An 18,572-nucleotide genomic window follows, 5' to 3' on the forward strand; every position below is an offset into this window, starting at 1 on the left:
CATATTCCTATTACCCACATGGAAAGCAGTTTATTATTCATTTCCATTTCTCTTTGATTCCCTCTGGTGTCTTATTTCTTATATTTTTTAGATTACTTAATTACTCGATCTGAATTATTTTAAAACAAAATTGTAAACACGGAATGCATGGACTACCGTCAGTCCTCCACCGAATAGTTTTTGTCACTTATAGCTAATTCTTTAATGTAACGTACTTATGACAAGATTTTACTCATTTTTAAATAAGAATAATATAAGGGTATTTAAAGAACGGTGCAAATATGAGCTGTTTAAAAATTTGTTGTGGTTTATCCAGAATACGAAGGTATAAAAGCGCTCTTTGCAAAACAAACAAAAAATACATATCTCGCTATCGTAGGTAAAGTATAATGCATGATTGTGAGGGAAATGAAGATTTATTCCCCCATAAATAACCATATTTCCCGAGGGAAATATGATTTTTCTGGGAGAATAGATCATATTTCCCTCGCAATCGTGCAATGAATTATTTACTATATAGAACAAGTGATAATTTAAAATACACTGATAAATTTTAATCGTATTGAGGCATAATAAATGTTTATTTTTAGTAAAAGTTTCAATTAAATGTTGCTTTTGTCTGTTGATGGTACTAGTATTATCAACACATTGAATTAGTTTATCTTGGTTTGCCTTCTCATTTTGTCAAAAAATTGGATTGTATCGGTCCCACACTACTACATGTAAAACAAGCTTTGCCAGCTATTGCCGAACCACTATGCAAGTTGTTAAAAAATATTATTGATCCTTAAGTCTGCAGTCCCTCATCTTCGCTAGCCAAGGGTCCACTTCGCTCCCCATAAACAGCCAAGAGTTTTCGGTCTACTTCGCTCCCCATAAACAGGGTTTATGTTGAGTGGGGTGGACCGAAAACCCTTGGCTAGCGAAGATGACAGTCCCAACCCAATGAAAAATAGCAAACGTTATCCATGTATTCTAAAACGGCGCCAGTAATATTGGCCACAATTATAAGCCAATATTTTTATTAAGTGTTCTTGATAAATGTACGGACGTGTATTTTTAAATATTTATACAACTTTATTCTCACCAATGATATTCTTACACCTCACCAATCTGGCTTTAGACCAAATGATTCTGCGGTCAACCAGTTAACGGTACGTTGATCAGGGTAAAAAAGTTAAGAGTTGTGTTTTTTCGATATATGCAATCTTGAAAGAGTTGGAATTCGGGGAGAAGCACTCATCAGTGCATGGTTAAGAAATTACCTTCATGATAGAAAACGGTGTATCGTAATCAATGACAGCAAATCGACAATATTAAGGCTGGAGTACCCAAGGCAGTTTATTTGGTCCCTTTTTCATTTATATATAAACGATCTGGTTACGAGCATTAACTGTATGTTTATATTATTGTCGATGATGCTGACACTTCAGCATGTTTACTAAATACATGTAACGATCCTGAACAAATCACTTAAAAACAGTGGCTTTTTTTTAATCCCACCAAAACGGAATGTCTGACCTCATCTAATAAAGTAAAGAAACCCTTTCATCCCTCACTGATTTTCAATAACGTTCAACTGAAAGAAGATGAAACTCATAAACACTTAAGAGTTATTCTTAGTTGTAATTTGTCTTGGAATTTACATTTAGATCAAATAGTTTTTTTAAAAAGGGTTTACTAACATCTCAGTATGCTGCGAAGATTGAAAACATACGGTTTGAAGCAGCCAGAACAGTTACGGCAAAACAGACTGCCATCCAGGCATCTGAGTGTTATTTGAAACGGGATGGGAACCATTGTCAAAACGTAGGGAAAATCACTATCATACCAAACAGTCAAGGACATTCATTATTCCTGTTACAATAAGACGATGGAATGCATTACCTCAACATATGCAATTAAATCCTTCATTATATTGCTTTTAGACAAACGTACATACCAGAAATATTAAAATTAAAACTTTCCACGCCAAATTAAGACTAGAATGCAGTGGTCTTAATCTTTATTCCTTTTTATCAAAGAAAATTTAACAATTCGCCTCTCTGTATTTTTGGCGAAGTTGAAAGTACTGACAATTTTCTATTACACTGTAATATTTTCTGAATATTGAATTATTGTTACATATGTATATGGTAACGGTAGTTTATCTGAAAATAAAAAATAACAATATTTTTTACCTTATCCAGAAGTTTCTTGTTAAAAGTAACAGGTTCTGAGTTCACCTGTTGTTTTACTATAACTATTATTAAAATTATTTGTGTTTCACTGAATATTATGTTTGTATGTACAGTATAGTAATACAGAGTACATATCCCGAATGTTCACGGATATTTTTATATAGACTAACTCAGTTACATTATATTTCAATATTAATGTTGAGTAACATTAGTCGTTGAGTATAAATATCTGTTATCTGTTATTTGCTATAAGTGTCTCAATACTCATTCTCTTTTCGCCTTTTTAATTCTTTTTCAGTATTTTTTCCTTTCATTTTTCTTTATCAATGTATATATGTAATGTAATAATGTTATTGTACTTGAAAATATCATTCACCTCTCGTTTGTAATATGACAAGAGCGAGATTAACATAAGCCTTTTGGCTTCATTCTCATTTTTGATGCATTATTGTTTTAATATGCATGTATGGCACCAAGAATTGCTGAATAAATATTGTTTAAAACTAAATTAAATGCTCGGAATCCATGGACTGCCATCACACTTATAAATATTTTTTTTAAGTTATATTTAAATTTACAGAATTTGCTATTCCTTCTGTATAACGTATTAAACGGCAATCACGATTTTACTTAGATATAAGAATAATTTGATAGATATTCAAAGATTTGCGTAAACGTAGACTGTTTAAATTTTTATAGTTGTTGATATGAAAAGTGAGAGTAGAGATACAATTTATCATTGCAAAAAAAATTACATTACTCTCTGCCGCGGGTTTTGTATGATGTGAAATAAATTAATTTTTTATGTGAAGAGATATTCTTATTCATATATGGGCACCTTATCTTACTAGTTTGAAAGAACTTTTACAATAGTGAATAAAAGTCGGGTTTCCAAGGAAATGATACAAGAAATGGTAGATGGATGTAAGCAAAATCACTTCAGGCCCAAAGAGCATTTAAGGTATTCGATATACAACGACCACATTTTGTACCTAATAAATGAATGGTCCGATATTCCTTATCATGATATCATTGTGAAAGTGTTATAAAATACAAGCACTCCATCAAAGGAATTTTCAAAATTTTGATTATGGTCCAACTAATTACACCTTGAATTTCAATAAAGTATATAATGGGTACCGTATGTTTTATTAAGATATTGTAAAAAGTAACTTATATAAAATTCGTAAAATTCTCTTGGTTAATACATGCATTGACTTTCTCTTTATTAAAATTGATTTAAGGTGCAAAATGACCGGCTTCTTATATGTTTTCAGTCGGGTGAATTTGGTTCATTTCACTTTCATTGTTATCTAGCAATACACATTTAACTAGTTTAAAATGATTCAAAATTGTTCAATATCCCTTCATTATACATTGAATACCTTTAGATAATGAATTGATCTTTTTCTTAGTTTACACTGGTCATGCTGATTTGTTTCTTTTTAATACATTATCACATTTAAATTTGATAAAGGTTACAAGGTTACTCTTTTAAACATTTTCATTTTCAGTTTAACTAGTATATATGTCAAATCAAGTCATGTTTAAAAATACGTGCAAGTATATAGATCACTGCTGCATGTAAAGTATTGATTTTATTTTCTGAAAATGAGATGGATTTAAGCATGAGATATATAAATATATATCGTAGGTATTACGTGTATAACTGTTTTACCTGTTGATTATCTTACGGACGGGTGGAGAGTTTGGGTGTTTCCACATAACCAGACTGAGTGTGTGTTTCATGTGGCCCGACACATATGATAAAACATAATAAACTGACATGTATGTCATTTCCAAAATAAAAACAAAAACAAACACACAGTAACTAAAAACCCAAAATACACAGTAACAAAAACCTAAACAAAAATTCTCTACAATATTAAATAACCGAGTTAACAATATGAAGGAAAAGATTCACTCTACCACATTTAATGGACAACAAACATATTAATAAGATCAGATATGGCTGTTTATGTATCATGTTCAACATGTGCATAAAGAAAAACTTCTGTTTTTTCTTTAGAAGATGTTTGGACACAAAAATAAGATCTATCTACAAAAGAGAAGCTTCTTAAAAACCATACAAAGACCTTGTGGGTTAGAGCTATTTGACTGTCATAATTTCTACCCTCGACCTTTCTTTGACCTTGAAGATAAGATTTAATATATCATAATATCAAAATAAAGATGTATATTCTTTAAATACTACAAAACAGATGTTCGATTGCCTGTACTAGACATGGAGTTGATATAATAATTTTTTTCCTTAGATAATCTATTAAATTGACAATCTGAACCTTTTGCATTTTTAATATAAAGGGGCAAGGTCATGATTTTGGTCAAAAATTATTTTTCCGATTTTAATGTTTACAATGCCTTAGTAAGACATTTTTAATAGGCATCAAAATTTGAGCGTCATTCGCTGAGTTATAAGGGAGTTACAGAGCTTACAATTCTTTATGTTAACAAAGATTTTGTTTACATTTTGAATGTTGATGTGAAAATTCCAGCTTTAGACTTAAAATGAATGTGTAAAACGTTAGGAACTGATAAACAAATCAGCTTGAAACAGATTTTTACTGGTTATATTGAACCTATGTAAACAAGGACAGGACACGAGCCTTGTTTACATGACAAAGAATTGTGAGCCCTGTATCTTGCTAACATTTGATCAAAATCTAGACCATGCCCCTTTGAAAGCTGTAAATTAAAGCTTCATCAGACCGTGGCAAGTAATTTCGATAAATATGATTCACATTGGTAAATTTTACATTTTAACAAACTTTGCTTCATCAGTTGGGTTTTATGTCAAAGTATACGCATATCTGCTTGGTGTGTTGGCTCAAGACAGTTGTCTTAATGAAAATGTATCAACTAAAATATATATTTTGGTGGTTTTTTATGGACCCCTAATGAATATGATTTTATTGAAAACATTTTAGTATATTCTAAACGGTGGAAAAGCGAAGTATAGACTTTAGTTTCTGTTATGATGCTAAGCAATTGTTTGATTCAGCAAATGTTTCCATGTACATGATAAAGTGGAACTAAAAGATTTTTTTCAGTTTTTAATGTCTTTATGTAAACAGAGCTTGAATAATAGACCTTAACAAAAGATTACGATTTTAATTTTCTTTAACCAAAATGACACCTTATTCGAACAACAATTTTAAAAAGCCTCTTGTTTCGTTTCAAAGATTTATGAAATCTGTATGAATTAAACTCGACTTTTATTCTCTCCGTGAAGCATTAGATCTCTGTGAAGCATTAGCACCCTGTGAAAACCAAACTAAAATCGGGTTTGACAGAGTGGATTTTTTTATTTTTAAAAAAATTGAAATCGCATATTTGTATGTAGACCAGGCAAACACATTGTTATGAGTTTTTTTTTAGATAATGGGGTCAGAGACGTGGGTCTGCTTAGTGTGTTGTCATGACGCAATTGTTCTTAACTAGATCAATAGAGTATATCTTTATATCCGACGAAATGCATTTAAAGTGCATTCTAAAAATAAGAAAAAAAGATATTCAAAAAACCTGATCGATGAATTTAAATATCTTTATTTTTAAAAGCTTCCACCATTGCACATTTTGTTTAGACTTACATAAAATTATCCGTCTTTTTTTTTGTCTAAGTGTTTATTGGTATACCTTTTAAATGGCAATATATATTTTCATATTTTTTAACTGAGAGTTTTTATTTTTAATCATATGTATGACATATCATGTGATATAAAAGAATTTTGCAAACTTATTATCATATCGATTGAACAATACTAGTATTGATTTTGTTTATTTGTTTATCCTTATTTTGTGTTTTGTATTTTTATAAACTTTGCTATTTTTTTTATTTAGACTGGTGACCAACTCTTTTGTGAACTAATAAGACACATTGTAATAGTAATGTACATTTTTGTCTATACATGTATGTTGTCTATACATGTATGATGTCTATACACGCATAATCAATAAAAGTGGTGACCTCCCTTTTTCACAGTTGCACATTCTATCATAATGACATTCATGTCTGGCAAAATGAATATAAGTACTTTGTTCTATTATGGAGATAAATCAAACTATACATCGTAATATTTAACCAAACCGTATAGAATTATACATTTTACCAAGCACGGATGCTCCTTAGTTGCAAAACTATGTCGCTTTGATTTGATATCGAAAACTGTTAAACTAGATTCGTCTATTTTTGGTATGAGACAACGTGCATGACAAGTCCATTCTGTTGAAAAGGCCTTTTAAAAACTCAATTGATCTTTAATAAATTTAGAATTTTAAATTCCAAGAGCTATTTTGAGACTTGAAATCAGCTTTATTTTTAATTTGTAAATATGATTTTCGAAAAAGAAATTTCAGTTAAGGTTTTTGATTGATTTCTGCAAAATTCAGTAAAAATTTGATATAAGTTTTGTCCATAATTTTACAAAGACGTGTTTAATAACGTTGTAAATGTCCGTTGTGGGTTAGGGGTTTATTGCAGCACACTGTACTTCCGTTTTATAGTCGCAGCTAGTGAAGAAACTGTTGACGCAAAATTTAAACGGTTATTTCAGATCTTATAAATGATTGTCTTTGACGATTGTAGAATCAAATATCAAAGTCATATGTTTGCATATTAGATTTTGCATCGCCTTGATGATGGGTTAATATATATGGCAATTCTGTTACAGGAGTGACTTCTTTTCAAAGTTACAAACTAAAGCCAATCCGCCTCTTCCTAATAAAACTGAAGAATATATTTTTTTTTTTGCTAAGCACATTGTTGAAAATTATCAATGTTTAATGTATTTTCATTTTAAGGAATTCATAATACAACAGTAATGGGTTCGACAAAACAAAAACCAACAACAAAAAACAACAACAACGAAAAAACAAATAGAAGAAAAAACAAAAAACCAACAAGCAAAATACCCAATGAAATAATCCTAAATTTTAACCCTTTTCTCTTACTTTTCTGTAACTAAAGTCTGTACCAGAAAAAAAGTATTAAATGTTTATCTCTACAATATCATGTATAATGATCAAAATTCAAACAGAAAGTCGAATATTTGGAAATCTATTTTACAAACTAGCCCATAGAACCGGGTAGCATACTCACGCGCATTTTAAATATAACTTCAGAATAACCAGAATTATGTAGGTTTTCAAATATACATATTTCTATTTTAAGATTTTCCAGAACTATTCCAAACTCTACTTTCTCTGGAATGTTTCCAGATTGGGGTGTATATATACCCGAGCCCGATTAGATTCTAACAGAAGGCATAACCGGAGATATTTTGGTAAGTAAATGATTTACTATTAAATATAAGCTATTTGATATAGAGTTTACTTCAGCAAGGCGACTTATTGTTTGAATTTTATTCTCTTAAGGTGGTATGGGACACCGGTCGAAATTGATGTTGATAAAAATACATTATAATCAAAATACTTTCAGTGGTTTAGAATTTTCAAATTTTCAATAGTTGACCCCAAAAATGTTTTAAAAAATTTCGGTAAGGTAAAAATTATAAAAACCCAATAAGTTTCGAACAGATTCTTAGTTAACACTCTAACCCATAGCGTTACCCTGTTAGATGACTGTATTTTGGAAATAAAACATTTATAAAATTATTTTTGGTTTTGGGGGGTTTTTTTTAATAGGAAGTACGTCAGAATATTACCCACCCAGCAGATTAAAAAAATGCAATAGGGCAAAATCTGTGTTATTTTTGCGACTATCACAGTAACTTGAAAATCTTACCCTTCTTGTCAGTGTACATGCACTGTCATGATATAACATATGCATATTTCAACTTTAAATTGCATTATTTTAATACGTCTTTTGGCATAATGGTGAAAGGCATGCGAAGAGATGAATTTTATCTTTTACAGCCCATAAAATCATGCACATTTCAGTTAACAATCATGTCATTTGAATTTTTGTGCACATCATTCTACATATTCAATGTCTTTCATACTACATGTATTTAAAAAAAAACCCATATCGATTTGATTTCTTTGCACATTCATATGAACATGTTTTCAGCATACTTTGCGGTTATTGTACATCAAGTAATCTAAAATGTTTTCATAATTCCAATTTATTTATTTACAATTGAATAGCTTGCACTTATAGTTTAAAATGGGCGTGAATCTTAAGCTTTCTCTATTTTGTTTTTATGCCGGTGTTTTTATGGAATAACGTCCAGATTTGTCATTTTTAGTCTCAATATTTTCATTGTTAAAAAATTGTTGTTGTTTTTTTCGTTTATCTTTATTTCTCCCGAAATTTTCATTGTAGTTAAGAAAATCATCTTTGGTTATCTACGCATTCAACAAAAATGGCTGAGATCACCGATCTTGAAGAAATGGTACAAGATTACGCCTGGAACATTCATGCAACGACCGGAAATGAAAGATTAGATTTAAAGGAGGCTCGTTTCGACATCAATTGGGCCAGGACGAAGTTCGTGTCATCGACTCCAGAGTTTGAAGCTATAGATAGCAACAGCTATGTCAAACAGAATCCGAAAGGAAAGTCTGCTGGAAGGTTTGGCGAAGAACCAAATGCCCAGGTGATTTATCAATCCACGTACGTCAACAATACGAACGGAGATCATGAACAAAACATCTCCATGCAAAGGAGTACCAAGAGTATCTGCAAAGCTTTTGTTACGAAAGGCTATACCAAAGGAATCAACGTTGGTCTCAAACTGGCCGTGCCAGGCGACGTGGCTAACCTCACCACATCTTTTGGCTACTCTGTAAACTTGACCGATAACTCGGAAGAATCAACTGAGGAAACCATGACCTGGGGGTCCGACTGCAAAGTGAAAGTTCCCAAGGGTCAAAGAATGTCTGCAAAAATCTCTGTCACGGAGAAAGAGTACAACGCAACCTTCCGAATGAAAACAAGTATCTATGGAACCGTCCATGTCGCTATTCATAGCAGAGCAGACGACAGGCTTATAAGGTCTATCGACGCGCCCATTACGGAAATCATGAAATGGTATAGTCAGAAAAGAGGGTTTGGGTCCTGCAGTATCAAGGGAAACAAAGTGGAATGGGAGGTCACCGGTGAATGTTTCTTCAGGTTTGGAGTAGAGCAAACGGTTGAGATCCAGCCTGTAAGATCCTGAGAATAAAAACAAGTTTATGAAATCCTGATCACAGGAAAGAGGTCTTTATGACTAATGTTGTATTAATTGTATTTATGACAATGTTATGTTTATCTAATGGGTTTTAACAAGAAAAAAATAACCGGTGTTGAATAAGAATTATTTGTAGCTTGTATTGATTAATTGTAAAATGAACTTTTCCCAAATGAATTAGTTGTAAAATGAACTTTTCCCAAATGAATGTTTTATGTATGATATTTATTAAATATACATTTGTTTAAGAAGCTTTTAAAATGCCTGTTTTTAAGATCGAATAAAATATAAATCAATTTTTTTCTAGACTTTTTTTTTAAGTTTAACGTAGTATATTACATTCAGTGTATATTTCCCTATATGTTTGCATTGGAAACTGGAAATCTACGACGTTCAATTTTCCATTAATACACTTTGCTAATTAATGCGCCATGAACACAACTATCAACGTCTTCATGTTTTTTTTAATAAATGAATCTTTCAATCTTACATAACCAATTTGATATTTACTTTTGAAAAATAATTATTAAATTATATATACTCCTTAACAAAAAAGATTAATTTTTCTCTAAAAGGTTTCCGGCACTATATCTTTAGTTGCGGAAGCGAATTAAATAACGTGTTAATCTGACTGTTCCATGTATGTTTCATATCCCTGCCTGAGAACGTATACAATGACAATGGCTAAACAGCGACAATACACATATATTTCATACAAATAGACATCAGGATGAATATAAATATAGGAATTGAAAGCTTATTTTTGCGACATCGCAAAATAAGCATTTAATGCTTAAATGATACAGTCCATAAATCATGCCAGATTCAGTAAATTTTAGACATTGATAATTATGACGGTGTTTAAACTTTACAAGAAAGAAAAATAAATCATGTTATTACCAAGAAAGCATTTAATTATACAAATCTGATGCATGATTACAAGTAATTGCCGTATTGTAACTTTGAATTTTACTGGGTGAGTGTAAATTTTAAAAATTACAACATCCAAACTACATGTACTTGTAAATTTTGTATTAATACCCACCCAGTAGATTAAAAATATACATTAAGGGCAAAATTTATGCTATCTTTTTGACTATCAGAGTAACTTGTAAATATGACTGCTTAATTTGTGTTGGGTGTACCTTCATAATGTAATATATTTCAACTTTGAATTGCGTTCTTTTTGTACGTGTTTTTGGATAATGGAGAGACGCATGCAAAAAGATAAAATTTATCTTTTAGAAACGATAAAACCATGCACATTTCAGTAACTAATGACTGTCATTTGAATTCCTGTGTACATCATTCAAATACTTTGTTTGTATTTAAATATATTGATATCTCATTTAATGATTTCTTAGGACCACTCTACAAAAACATACTTCTGATAAGCACCAGCAACCACAAACATGTATAGATACATAGTAGTTTAAATTCTATTTCTAATCATATTCTTCAGTACATTAATTCTCCAGTGTAAATAACTCATGCTTAAATGAACATATAGTTTTTTTCACATCATGACAATGAAGATGATTAGTAAATAAGTCTCGAATAAAACTGTGTCTCTTCTCGGTTGGAAAACCCCGTGCAAGAACTATGCCGCCCTGTCAACATGAAACGTTGATTTTTTGTTTTATAAGAGAGAGTAGATTTCATACAAATAGTATTCCCGAATACTATACTTTTGGTTTTTCAACAAACGAACCCACTTCAAAATATCCTGCAAATCTTGTTTTTAATCATTGACACCACCTTGTAACATTCTTTTTAGCTGTTTTGAATTCGGCGAAAAATTCCGTGTATAAGCTATCAGTCGCCGCGTTCTTTGAAAGGTGAAACGAATTACACATAATGATATTCCATCAAGTCGAAATGTAGTCCATATTACAGACCACACCATTGCCTATATTGTCATCATTTGAGTTTGTTCTCTCCATTGCAATGTAGTCCTGGTTGTTGTGTGCCTCAACATGTACCTCGTTATTATTTTGATTATTTTCTTCTGTCGAAATACGAATTTTTCCATCGATTGAATCTATTCCTTCTGTTGAAATGTAGTCTAAATTATTGTCGACCTCACAAAATCTTTTGCTTGAATGTGTTCTCTCCGATTCAGTTGCATACTCTGAAAACTGGTTCAGATCGTTTGCCGTGCAATAACTTGAGATGCTTTTTGTACTCAATCTTGCCCTTAGACTAAGCCCATCGTGGCAACAAGACGAATTATCTGACGCTGTTTCATGTGATATATTTTGGTTTAAGAACAATCTGGGAACAGCGCTTGTTGGTGTCAGTTCATTCGGTGACAAGTAACCCGGATCCGTTCCTGGATTTGAGCTATATTCAACTCCATCTGTATGTTGTTTGTCATCGATGACCATCGTATTAATGTTGGAGATGAGACTGAGTGGAGAGTTTGTATTTTCAATATTAACGTTACCGTCGTAACCGTCCCTGTTTTGATCTGTGGAGGAGGTACTAGGTTGGTCTACAACAACACTGCAAACGTAGGAATCAATCTCCTGATGGGACACACTCGAAACTTCTGTACCGTCTGTGTGCTCATGGTCTTCTGAATTGATCGTCTGCATTGAGATCTGGTAAAAATTAGTTAAAATCAGAATTAGTCAAATAATTATAATGTCAGTAATTATATTATCATTACACCTTTTAGATATATAATAGATACTTACATTGTTGTTAACTACATATTGACACTTTTCTTTGATACATTTTCTCCTGTAAATGTATTAAATATAGTTCAATAAAATATATTTAAATGTACTATTACAAAGTGCCGGTGGTTTCCATTATGCGTGCGGGAAAAGAATTTATTTAAAGAAATCATGCATTTGAATTTGAAAATATAGGAAGAATTAATTCTTTATTTAGAAAATGACTGAGCAGATGTTTCAAGACTATGATAACATTGACAGAAGAGATGTTTTAAAAAACGATCTTGTGTCCAAACCTTGAACATCCAAACATTAGGATAAACAGGATGACGATGCAAAAGGCACAGACAGCAGAAACAACAACAACAATAACACTTATATCTCCTGTGGTGGAAATATCATTAGAGTTGCTTTTTTCTACAAAAATAGATTTTTTGTTAGACATCAAGAGTTATTTTCAAGAGAATTATGTTGACAAAAATAGGATAACGGCAAAGATATATGAAGAGATTCAGACAAGTTGCACAAAACGAATCCTTAGAGTTGCATTGAAAAATGCAACGTGACATTTCCCCGTATTTGATGAAACATTGCTCAATGGAATTTTGAAAGAGCATAACGTTGTCGTAGATTTTTTCAAAAATACTAATTTTAAAAGCTAGAATAAAAAGAGTTGTTAAGTCTTAAACAGGGTAGTTCATGTACAAGACCTAGTTGTGTTATGATTTAGGACAATGCAAATAGAACAAAATCGAACACAATTTAGATAAAACAACCACAAGTATCAATCAAAATAGCGATGTCTTTCCAATTTTCTGTAATAGAGTTGCAAATTCAGTTTATACATAACTATAGGTCGCCTCATTGCTATAATTCATGATTTGATGAATTCAGCTCCTAAATGTAAGTCAAAGCTTTGATAACAATTCTTTTGAAAAGACTTAAAGATATACATGTAGTTTTCTTATTACCATGTACAAAATTGGTATATATTAATTTACATGTCTTTCCCATTAAGGTGGAATAACACAACTGGAAAAAGCCACTCAAATTAGCAAGAATTTTTTGATAATGAAAGATATAATGATAAATAAACTGTAAAAATGTCAAATAAGCAAAACATTTGCAGTTTGGGGATAAAAAATGAATATCTATAATAATTAATCCAGTAAAAAACAACAAAAGCCCCTGTGGGATTCGAACTCGGGATGTACGGATCACAAGTCCAACACTTTTTTTTTATCTTTTACAAGTCCGACACTTTATCCACTCGGCAATGGAGTAAGTTTTATGTTTCAGTCTATAAAATCCTTTTAATAAAACGAAATGTCGTTTCGATCAGCGGTCAGCCTTTTTGTGGTGATGTGTTATTTCACCTTAAGACTTTCTTTAAAATCAGGGAAATGAACATAAGAAAATAATAACAGTAGTACCTAAACACGTGTTCCAGTCTATGCCAGTGGTTTGGCCATTGGACCTGAACCCTAATCCTACATGCAAGCTGCCATTGTGGCTTCCACTGTTGATAGGTACTATAGCAGTTGATTTGTTGAGAACTTCGTTGGACCACTGAATGAAATTCTAATAAAAAAAAATACATGTATTAATCGACAACTGTAAACAATGATTGTTTTTTTTTTTAATTTTTTACCTTTTATCTCTGTAAATCATGCAAAAGGGTGATCAAAGAACAAAGATTTAATTACTTCTGATAAACAAGAACTAAGTCAAAATATACCTCACACTCCACATGCGAGTCCCGTTTATATCCAACACACCAGAAAAGTGTAACCTCACAACTGTTACTTCCACCTGTGCTCTCTGACACGGGGTAGCCCTGTTCTGTTAATTTCAGGTTCACGTGGCTTCCATTCCCTTTAACCACTGAACAAACTATGCGATTGAAGCACCCTGTATTAAGAGGGTTAATTACTGCATTATAAACATTGCCCTTTCTTTGCAATTTGTAAAAGTAACATGAAAAAGTCGTGATTTAATTAAAAAGAAACGGACACTTTTTATTAGCAGTCTTTTTATATGTAAGTCATACCACAAGCATGGTCCATTGCTCGAAAGGACGTTGTCTGCGTTGTCATTCCATTGGTGGTCACTCCATAGACATTTATGTGGAATTGCTGACAGTTTCTAGTCTTATTTAAACGGATTGTAGCGATTGGCGAATAAGGAACTTCAAGCTCGAAAGATGTTTTCCTGTCTGATACATGTATCTTATACATCTTGATGACATTGCCGAGATCCTATAAAACATCACAAATGTTTTCATTTGACAATTAAAAAAAAACCATGTTGATGCCTTATTCAAACTGGCATGGTATTTCACAAAATATTTATCCATATTTTACCTTCCAGTACAAAATCAAACAGTAGAATCGCTCTTGACACGTGTACATTACGTAACCTTCTAGATCTGGACCAGCAAGCAGACCACCAAGAGGAACTTTAATAACAAAGAACAGACACCCTTAACTACATGACATTGTAATATGTAATTATAAAGTAACTCATTACGTATGTCATTCTTTAACAGTAATTAAGTTACCTTCAAAAGGCGTGGTAAGTGTTACAAGCTGTTCATCGCTCCAAACTTCTGACCCAATCACTGTACACTTTACAGCGATGGTATAGTCAGTCACTTGTTGTAGGTGATTTAGTTCCACCGTGTATAAAGTATCGTTGTTACAACTCTATTTTACAAAAAAATCTGTTTTAATAGTCTTCTGAAAACATGCGACCAAAGGACGTAAACAAAATAAATATCGGAAAGCAATGAAATAAGAATGGTCTGATAAGACTGTTTCATGTATAAGAAAACGGAGCACTTTTGAATTTTTTCTCTCATGGTTACAAAATGTGGATAATTTTTTTAAAATCATAGACAGTTCTTATATCACATAAGAATCGTTAAAAACATATTCACCAAATAGTAGACTAAGTATTCACCTGGAACCACAATAAAGACAAAAATCCATTAAAGTTGTAAGAGTTCTAGTACATGTGAAATAATTGGTTGAATACCAGACTGAAACTTACCCGCGTGATTATGACAGGAGAGCTCTGATTGGTTGTTACCTCACACTGTTTCATGCAATCACAGTTTCCGCTTACAGTTCCCAGAACTTCCCAAGCAAGGACCGGTCTTTTGCTCGAACTGTTTAGTCTTTGTACATTGGTTACGCGTAATTTTACTACAAAAACACACCAAAGAGAAATAGCACTGCTTGTTTTTAAAATAAATGTCAAATTAAATTATGTACATGTTTTTATTTTCAAAAACGAGTTTTCATTTACTCTGGACAAATCAAATAAAAATATACACTGTAGATCTCTAGTGTCTCAATAAATGTTAAAGTCATTCTAAAAAACATGAAATATTCAAAAGTATATTTACACGTATTGCATGATTAACTTATTCTTAATAACTGGCCATTCATTTAACATGGCGAATAGTTAAATTCTAAGTATAAAGGACTATATATGATAAGGGCCTAAAATGGCCCCCTAAAATGAACATCATCATTTTACTATCATTCTTTGTTTTCTTAGTACAGATATGTATGTGATGTGTTTACATAATATTCATTTTGGTTCAAGTGCCCACAATTTAGAAATATGACATTGTAAAGACAACCTTTTCCCGCCATTTTTGCATTTTTAGCGTAAAACAGCTTGTTTTCAAACAGTTTTTCCTTCCGAAAACATAGAGCGCATTCTTGAACAAATAAAATATTTTAATAAGAGATGTATCTAGCCAAGACTAATAAGTGACAAAAAAATTTTCCTTGTTCATGCATGCGCTCTATGTTTCCCATTCGTAAATAGATAAGAAAAATGTCAATTTTTGGCTGATTTTGATTGAATTATAGAAATGGCGTCACTTCTGACGTCATATACTGACAGTGAGTGCACATAAATCAAATAAATAGATGAAAAATATATTTTATATCAACTCTTCTAAAAAATTAGTTAACATTTTATTGTACCCGAAACACTTAAAAAATGACGAATTATGGGGGCCAAATTTAACTCTTATCATATATAGTTCTTTTTAAACAAACGTAACATAATCATTAATATACCATTCAAAGAGAGAATTGTACCTGATGAGCAATCAATGGTTTTATGAATAATTCTGCTAGAAACTGAAGTTAACTTCCTTCCAGTTATTTTGAAATCTATCTGTTTTTGATCAAGGTTTGATCTTGGACATACTGCTTTCAACTTAACGTCAGAGCTATGCCTTGCTTGTACACAATTGGCTATAGGTGACAGTTCGGTACATGGGGTTGACACATTGCATGTGTGGTCAATAACGTAATAGCCGAGATCTGAATTGACGCTGAAGAACAAAAAACAGAGAGAGAGAAACGTTAATCATATTATTTCTGGGGCATACAATTAGGGTACACCTTTAATTATATTTCAGCTGCTGAAATATCATAGGTTTACTCACATTGAAAAATCCCAACAGGTCGAATTTCTTCCGGTCCACTCGCAAATCAACGACTGATACAATTGATCATGATAACATTGTACATCGTCCGGCAACACTACTTTTTCTGGTGAAGATAAAACAAGGAATAATTTTTTGTCAATTGTGTTTCTACAGTTTTGGATTTTTGTCATTTAAATTGACAATATATTATATTTTAAGTTTAGATATTGCACCATGGCAACGAAAGAAACATAAAGTTCCCAAATACATTTTGCAGTACACACCAATCTTAGGATAAATCTTTCAGGTGTGTTTTTTAAGGGGAGACAGTGTACGCATGTTGAAACTTTTTCCAGCGTTTGTTACTTTATGAGCAAACAATGAACAGATTTATTTTGGATATAATCAGTAAATAAAAAAGATATGTTTTAATATTTACTGCTTACATAAGTTTTACTAAATAATACTACTAGTAGTTAAAAAATAATTACCTTCTATGTAAGTTATTTGCCTGTGATCTTTACCATCTTTTGCACAAAAATAAGTTCCAATGTTGTCTGGTATTTTGATGTCTTGAACTCGAGTTTCTATTGTATTCGAGTTTAGTTTTGTAGTATTGAGTTTATGAGCTTCACCCGGTTTGTCACGTGATTTGAACAGAAATTCAGCACCACTCGTATCGTTTCCACTAAATATGCAACGGAGTACCAAGTTATCGTGTTCTTGGTAGCAAATGGTGGATGGATAAATCTCAATGTCTATAAAGAAAAAATTCAATTGGATTTTATGTATCGATGGTTCAAATAACAACTATCATGACTTTTGTTTACCATCGTATCAAAGTAAACTTAAAGATGATTTAATGAAACTATGCTCACCTAAGGAATGGAGACTTGAGAGCGCCCCTATGGCAAGAAGAACAAACACACCTTGCATGATTTTCATGTTTATCATGCCTTTTACCGCTGCAAAATAACACAACGTTTTGTAAGCAATGGAAGAGAAGCGAACACTTATTTGATTTTTTATTGACAACTAAAATATGCTACTATCTACAAACAAGATTGATAACGATAGCCCTTGAAAAGACAGAAAACAATTATACTATGATGATGTTCTTTTTTTTTTACTTTTCGCCATTTACTTTAATAAAAGGCATTTGATTTTTATGATAACAAGAAAAAAAAAATAACAAGAGCGATCGCCTTAACTATTAACTAAGAACATAAAAAGGTATACAAAGGTGCATTTATCACAAGCAAATATGTCGCCAAAAAATGGAGCATATACATTTTATTTGTAATTGCTATATCACTGTGAATCGTTATGTAAATCAGCGAATTTCATCACTTTTGGCCATTATGAAAATTCAATGGCGTTAGAAGTAGCTTCTTCCTGCAATGAATTCGGGCAAAGGGCTTCCAAACCAACTGTGATAAAAGCTCCTGAACTTTGACATCATTTTAGTGCAAACATCTTCACGTGTTTAAACATACATCAAACGACTGTTAATCAAACAAACAAAAAGAGGGTGAAGGGGGTGGTTATAATCTAAACATAAGTACATAATGAATGTTTTTCAATGTAAAAATTAAGTGTAATTACCAGTTTAATCCGTTCGTTTTGTGTGCCTCTTGTTTCCCTTTATCTGTATTTGTTTATTTTAGATATCTTCCCAACACAGATTGCGTGTTGCTACAAGTGCGCCCTATATCTAGTATTCTAATGCTGTATAACAGCGGTGTAAACATCACTTTTTTGGATAAATATCTAAATGTACATTTGTAATTTGTAACATTTTGTTGGTTTTGGTTATCAATTATTTTGTTTTATCATCCGTTTGTCTACCCATATCTCTTCGTTTCATTTTTTTTCTTTGCAGCATGCACTTCTATTAAAATTATCTTAAATGTGTTTGGCAACGATTTGCTTCAATTTTTTACTTTTCTAATTTTGATATCTACAACAATTACCCTAGGTATTTCAAACAGTCAGTCTTAATGCCAGTGCAGTTGTCAAACTTGTAAACGACAAATAGAGCTGGCAATTACGTATTTGTTATGTAAACAAGGCTTGTGCCATGTTTTTCTATTGTCATCTAGGT

The 18,572-nt window shown here is 31.8% G+C and overlaps 2 protein-coding genes across 3 annotated transcripts; one reads left to right on the forward strand and one right to left on the reverse strand.

Annotated features, from left to right (window-relative positions):
* The first annotated feature begins 7,337 nt into the window (after window positions 1–7,337).
* LOC105330352 (uncharacterized) lies at window positions 7,338–9,635 on the forward strand. Its single transcript, XM_011431987.4, has 2 exons — window positions 7,338–7,483; window positions 8,485–9,635. Exon 2 carries the CDS (start codon window positions 8,525–8,527, stop codon window positions 9,320–9,322), a length of 798 nt encoding a protein of 265 aa, XP_011430289.3. The 5' UTR covers window positions 7,338–7,483; window positions 8,485–8,524; the 3' UTR covers window positions 9,323–9,635.
* A 356-nt stretch (window positions 9,636–9,991) lies between these two features.
* Window positions 9,992–18,137, reverse strand: LOC105330351 (uncharacterized). Of its 2 annotated transcripts, XM_011431986.4 has the most exons (14): window positions 18,074–18,137; window positions 17,347–17,433; window positions 16,960–17,226; window positions 16,487–16,592; window positions 16,134–16,372; window positions 15,067–15,221; window positions 14,576–14,720; window positions 14,379–14,473; window positions 14,066–14,273; window positions 13,754–13,926; window positions 13,449–13,596; window positions 12,312–12,432; window positions 12,034–12,079; window positions 9,992–11,937 (listed from the first exon to the last, which is right to left on the reverse strand). In XM_011431986.4, the coding sequence occupies exons 2-14, from the start codon at window positions 17,420–17,422 to the stop codon at window positions 11,203–11,205; spliced, it is 2,514 nt and encodes an 837-aa protein (XP_011430288.3). In that variant the 5' UTR covers window positions 17,423–17,433; window positions 18,074–18,137; the 3' UTR covers window positions 9,992–11,202. The 2 variants fall into 2 exon arrangements, with proteins under 2 accessions (XP_011430288.3, XP_019923684.3); XM_020068125.3 differs by lacking the exon at window positions 12,034–12,079 and having other exon boundaries at window positions 11,684–11,937.
* Window positions 18,138–18,572: the final 435 nt, after the last annotated feature.

Source organism: Magallana gigas, chromosome 5 (assembly GCF_963853765.1).
Source record: "Magallana gigas chromosome 5, xbMagGiga1.1, whole genome shotgun sequence".
Taxonomy (NCBI): Eukaryota; Metazoa; Mollusca; class Bivalvia; order Ostreida; family Ostreidae; genus Magallana; species Magallana gigas.

Excerpts from the sequence above, each read along its gene's own strand:
- LOC105330352 (XM_011431987.4), top strand. The coding sequence starts at position 8,525 with ATGGCTGAGATCACCGATCTTGAAGAAATGGTACAAGATTACGCCTGG.
- LOC105330351 (XM_011431986.4), bottom strand. The coding sequence starts at position 17,422 with ATGATAAACATGAAAATCATGCAAGGTGTGTTTGTTCTTCTTGCCATA. Across the intron at positions 15,222-16,133 it reads AACCATTGATTGCTCATCAG|TAAAATTACGCGTAACCAAT; the intron begins GTACAATTCTCT and ends GTGTTTTTGTAG. Across the intron at positions 13,927-14,065 it reads AGCAATGGACCATGCTTGTG|GGTGCTTCAATCGCATAGTT; the intron begins GTATGACTTACA and ends CTCTTAATACAG.